This window comes from Echinops telfairi, unplaced genomic scaffold, assembly GCF_000313985.2.
Source record: "Echinops telfairi isolate 266 unplaced genomic scaffold, ASM31398v2 ScPeMD7_7469;HRSCAF=8507_1, whole genome shotgun sequence".
Taxonomy (NCBI): Eukaryota; Metazoa; Chordata; class Mammalia; order Afrosoricida; family Tenrecidae; genus Echinops; species Echinops telfairi.
This window is the reverse complement of record NW_022111373.1, coordinates 100,780,076-100,786,151: the sequence shown is the minus strand read 5'-3', so window position 1 is coordinate 100,786,151 and position 6,076 is coordinate 100,780,076. Positions and strand designations below refer to the sequence as shown.

The 6,076-nt window shown below is 38.2% G+C and overlaps 1 protein-coding gene across 1 annotated transcript in view; it reads left to right on the top strand.

Moving 5' to 3' along the window:
* The window catches only part of ITGA1 (integrin subunit alpha 1), a 140,596-nt gene that overhangs the window by 83,622 nt on the left and 50,898 nt on the right, over positions 1-6,076 (top strand). The window contains exons 13-14 of the mRNA XM_045285243.1: positions 2,771-2,920; positions 3,544-3,801. Coding sequence (XP_045141178.1) covers positions 2,771-2,920; positions 3,544-3,801 — 408 coding nt within the window. The remainder of the gene's footprint in view (positions 1-2,770; positions 2,921-3,543; positions 3,802-6,076) is intronic.

Below are 6,076 nucleotides of genomic sequence, written 5' to 3'. Positions count from 1 at the left end.
CTTTTTGTTCAGCTCTTTGACGTCATTACTTTGTCCATTTGCCTTAGCTACTGTAGGATTAATAGCAAGTTCAGGGTCTCTTCTAACATCCACTTTGATCTTTCTTTCCTTCCTGACATTTTTATGACCTTAATGACCTTCTCTATGAAATTTTTTAATAAAATTTCATCCCACAGCTTATCAGATCTCTGTCATTAGTGTTCCGTGCAGCAACTCTGTTTTTGAGATATTTTCAAAATTCAGATGGGATAAAGTCTAGGTCATATTTGATTCTCAAAGACTTCTTCCCACAAATGCAGTCAATTTTATTTTTGTGTATTCTATCTGGAGAAGTCCATGTAGATGGTCACTTTTTCTGTTGTTGATAAACTACCTTTGCTGTAAACAGACTGTTCCATCTTTGTAACCCGTTCTTAGTCTGGAAGCTCTGGTGAAACCTGTTCATGTTGTGTGGTTCTACTGGTAATTTGAAATACCAGTGACATGGCTTTCTGCATCACAGCAACACACACGTCATCACAGTGTGACAAACTGACAGACACATGGTGGTTAGTGAATGATAATGCATCGATATTAGTTTGTCAATCTTAATAAATGTACCATAAAAAGCATAGAGACAATGTACAATGGGCAGGGGACTATTGAACACTCTGTACACTTGTATATTTCTGTAAACCTAAAACTTCTCTAAACAATAAAATCTACTTTTAAATTTCAACATAAAACAATTGGTTAGAAAGGTAGAGCTGACACGCTGAGAAAGAACGTAGAATGAAATATGTAATTTCAGCGAGTAGAAATGCTTAGCAAGAATCGGTCAGCTAGTGAAAGAATGGAAGCACAAGTGTGGGTCTGAGTCTTGGCCGAGGCCAAAATGGGGAAGTGGGCAAAGGAAAAGAGGCCAGCCAAGATGGAGAGACAGAGTGGACTAGAGAAACAAGTCCAGTGATATTCATCTATATATATGAGAAAGAGCTTTACATCAAGAAGTAATTCTATTTCAAGAAGGCATCTCAGCCCAGTCCAACTCGAGTCCAAAATTCTGATACTAGTCCATAAGTCTCTCTTCATACTCACGCAGTCTATGCAATAACACAGAATGCAGGAAGCTCACAGGCTGGTGAGTGCAAAGTCTTGTGGATCCAAGGACAGGGGCAGAGTCATTGACAGAGTTCCAACAAACAGGAAAAGAAGTTCCCAGTTTGTCCCAGTCATAAGAAGGCCACGCCCCCCGCCCCACGCCCCCCCACACACACAGGAGGCATCCTCAGACTGTGACCTGCTTCACAGGTTGGATTCCACCCCTCCACGTAGATCCATCTTCACGTTGACATAAAATCATCTCACTATACAGGGCAGAATCAGGAAAACAAAAATAGAATCATAGAGGCACAGCAGGAGGTTCCATTAAGAGTATCAAATTGCCATCTGAGGACACCCCAGCGAAGGTGTCCTGAGCAGGACAGTCCTCAGAGTCCTTCGACCACGGTGGCCTTCTCCCAACCTCTGCCAGTGCTCCCTCAGGGCACCCCACCCCGGGACACCCCAGTGACAGGAACCCTGGGTGCTACTGTATTAACACGGGCCAGCTCTGTGCAATCCCTGGCTAATGAGAAAGTAACGAGGAAAGGGGGTCTCCAGCCACAGGGCAGAACTAACCTCTGAGCCCCCTTTTCCGCCAACTCTACCTGTGACATCCCTCTCCCCCCACCCCCACCCCCAACTTGGATAGAGGCATTTTATTAAGTCTGTCTTCAGTATCCTTTTTGTGTATTCCTTATTTGTTAACACATTCGGAAGAAGCGTTGCTGACAAATAAAGCTATTTTTTACCAGAAAAAAAGAAAAGAGTATCAAATATCAAGTCTAGGTCAATAATTGAAAAAGTTGTCACATTTACATAATGAAATATATCTTTACATATCTCTAACACATATTCCTGTGTTAAAAGACAAGACATATGGCTTAAAGGAGATGGCCCCTCCCAACCTTCTGTACATAGTGCTATCTTTTTAAGTATATCTATCACCCATAGATGCTGGGACGGCGCTTACCATCTTGTTGAGTAGACAACCTTCTAAGGTTATACAGTGGAAACGTTCACACTAATAATCCAGGACAATTCATCTCCTGATACCATATTTTTTCACATTTTTATGATTGTGTTTAAACATACAAAATGCCATTCCTATTGTTAATTTTTTTTTAAAAATCGCTACACTTACATTGTTTTGTGGTTGTTGGGTTTTTTTTGTTGTTTTGTTTTTGCCTTTGTGGAAAAGAAGGCCAGGCTAGAATGAAATTGTGCAGCCATTCTTTGGCAAGCAGAGACTGACTAATATGAATCCATCTCCTCCAAAAGCCAGTAGAGAACCCTCGGGTCATATCCATTTCTTTTTTAACAGTTTTATTGACATATATTCACATGGCATACATTTTAGTAATTCTGTCATAGGTGAATCCATCTTCTGCAAAAGCCAATAAAGAATTCTCGGGTCATATCCATTTCTTTTTTAACAGTTTTATTGACATATATTCACACGGCATACATTTCAGTAATTCTGTCATAGGTAGAAAGAGTTATGTAATCATCACCACAATCAATTCTAGGACATTTCTTCTTCCTTGTACTAGGTCATATCCATTTCTAGAGATTCTTTTCCTTACTAATTTTAGCTCAAGGATTTTCCTAGATTGGCATAAAGAAGAGAAATGCAGATGTGTGCTCCCTTGGGAATGTCTGCTCATTGACTGCTTTGTGTTTGTCCTAGATTGGTTCTTACTTTGGAAGTGTCTTAACAACAATTGATATTGATAAAGACTCAAATACTGACATCCTCCTGGTTGGGGCGCCCATGTACATGGGGACAGAGAAAGAGGAACAAGGAAAGGTGTATGTGTACGCCCTGAATCGGGCAACGGTAGGTCAACTTGGTAGCTCTTTTCTTTCTTTTTTTTCATGAAAATATGCTCACGTCTGTCTTTCACAAGTATAAGGGAACTTCCAAAGTGTGTGGGGAAATATTTTAATTCTCCTTTTGATGAGCTGTTTGAAACCCCCCTACACGTTATCTCCTTGACTCCTCACTCCAACTACACTGGAGACAGCTTCAGAGAGAGTCTTCTTTTCATAGCAGAACGCAATTCACCCCAAAGCCTATCGTGAATATATGTCTATAGCAGAGATGTTTCAAAACAGCACGAAATTGAATGGAGAAAAGACAGCCTCATGGGTTAAGGATCAAAATGTTCAGTTCTTCGGTCTTAACAAGATGCTGTGAATTATATAACCACCTCAAATGCATTAATAACGAATCTATCGAATGCCTCCTACTGTCTTCTCTCCCTCACCTCTACTCTCTGGTCTTCGAAACCCCGACCTTCACTCTCAGACAGGCATTCTTTGAAGGAATTGTGCAACTTTTTCCATTGAGTCAGGTAGCAAATGTTTCTTAAGAGCTCTGATTTAGTATGCACTTAAAAAAATCTACTCTGCTGTAGGAATGATATAAATCCGTAAGCATCTGGTTTATTTTTCTTACAGACAAGGTTTGAATATCAAATGAGCCTGGAGCCTCTAAAGCAGACCTGCTGCTCGTCGCTGAAGCACGATTCATGCACAAAGGAGAACAGAAACGAGCCGTGCGGGGCTCGCTTTGGAACCGCCATTGCGGCCGTGAAAGACCTCAACCTGGATGGGTTTAATGACGTCGTGATTGGAGCCCCGCTGGAAGACGACCACGGCGGTGCTGTGTACATTTATCACGGGAGTGGCAGGTCTATCAGGACAGAGTATGCGCAAGTAAGAAGTGAAGTCGATGATTCTTGCCCTTAAGTGATCCGTCCATTCAGTGCCAAGTTTCTCTGGCCCTAAATGTGACGGCTAATTCCTTTCTCCTGGCTCTTCATTGGGAAACTAGATTTAATATTCTCCTAAGTGTTCTTTATAGAGGGATTGTTTTGTATTACACCATTCCCTTGTATGTATTTCTTTTCTGTTACTCTTTGCTGTCTCTACAGGCTCTGGTCTTTTGAGGAGAATTCTTTTCTTTTTATTAGCAATACCACTCAGCATCTACAGTGTGTCTGATCCTAAGTAGCAGATGCTACTTTATGGAGAAGATTAAGACAACAAAAACAACAAAGATAAGATTTAGACAACAAAGGAGATGAGATGATTGTTTTTAGATTAAAGTTGTTAAAGTAATAATAGATCAAATTTATATTTACATATAATTTCATAATTTGTATAATATATTGTATTTATAAATTTATAACTTCATGATCTTATATAATTTATGTTTATATATAAATTCTGTTTCTTACATTTATATTTTATACAAATTTATTTATATTTTATATAAGTATTATAACTATTAACATGTAACTATTAATATAGTAATTCCCACAAATCCAGTGTCAGTTATCCCTTGTTCATTGTTATTTTGAGAGCAAACATTTCCAGAGAAATATCCCTGTTTGCAGGAACACATATATATAAAATTAATGTATATTATCTATATGTATAAATTCATATTTATATTATGTTTATGTATAAATCTTGCAATATTTATATTTAATATACCAACTAAACTCATATTTTTATCAAATGCAATTAGATTTCTGAAGGTTTATTATTTTCTCACAAGTGATCCTTTGGGGAAAAATTTAATAATTAAGTTTAGCAATTAACTGGAGATTTCTATGGTTACTGTTTTGTATTTATTATCAATGAGCTAATCTATAAAAGTAATTTTCCTATATAAGAAAAATACCAATGTATATAAATATTTAAGCCACCCAAAAATAGGAGAGCTTAAAGAGATCCTTCTAATATCATTATCTGCTTTTGTAAGAGCATAATTGTTTAGGTATTGAACACTTATAAAGTAGAACTCACTCTTCTCCAGTTTATATAATCTAAAAAATATCCAAACATTGATTGCTACCTTTTACATTCCACTTGTTCTCTTTGACTCTGAAATCAACAGAGTTAACCATTGGGCGATGATAGAATCAGCAAGACAGGGTGGGATTTCTTTGTTGTGTTTTGCTACTTGATTGCTTCAACTATTGGTCCTGCAAGTTTACTAGTGTAGGATTTAAGGAGAGAAGAGAGAGTTATTTTAATCATTAGTAAATGTGATAGACTATTGTAAGCAATTTATTTGTAAAATTGTAGTATGTTAAGGTACAACTTTAAGAAATACAGGACTGTTAATTATCAGCAAAATGCTCTCTCAACTCTTGTTAAAGATGGACCTTCTTTGGTGATCAGAGATGCTGCTATTTGCCTCCATGGTGATCAGAAATGCTACTACTGAAAGGGTTGATCCAGAATCAAACTGAATCAACTTCAAATCCAAGACAGCAAGCATCTCATGATTTGTTTGCTCCATTTTGTAATGAGTTACACATACACACACACACCAGAAAATTCGACATCGACAACGTTTCCAGTCAGTTTGCCATATTTAGTTTCTTATTTTATAATCTAATCTGTAAGAGGATGCAGAAACCCCACACGTGGGTCTGTCAGTCCTCTTTCCTGGCCGTCTGGGTTTATTCTTATCAGCTTGACAAAACATATCCAGGAAGGACACAGATCAAATGCCATGTATGTTCAATGTTCTGCATGTTCACTGACCAGCACTGAAGAATCCCATGCTCATTTGTGCCATTCTAATGTGGCAGGTGCAGATCAGTGGAATTAAATCTATTGTGTCCTTGACTTTTAAGACAACTTTTTACAAAAGAACATAAAGTATTGGAAACTGTGTCTGATTGAGCATGTTGTTTCTGTTGATGTTGTTAGGTACCATTGATGCAGTTCCTACTCATAGCGTCCCTATGCACAGCAGAAAGATATTTGCTGTTTAAACCCAGGTCCAGAGGTCAAGGAACACTAAATTGACCACTCAAGACTATCTCCCACTTTCCCAGTTGCTTGTGTAGGTCTTCAAAATGTTGAGTACCTTTAAATAGCTCCATGCTGATGGTGCACAAGACCTCTTTAGAGTCATGAAAATCAAGGATGTTACCTTGAGGACTAAGGCATGCTTGACCCAAGCCATGGT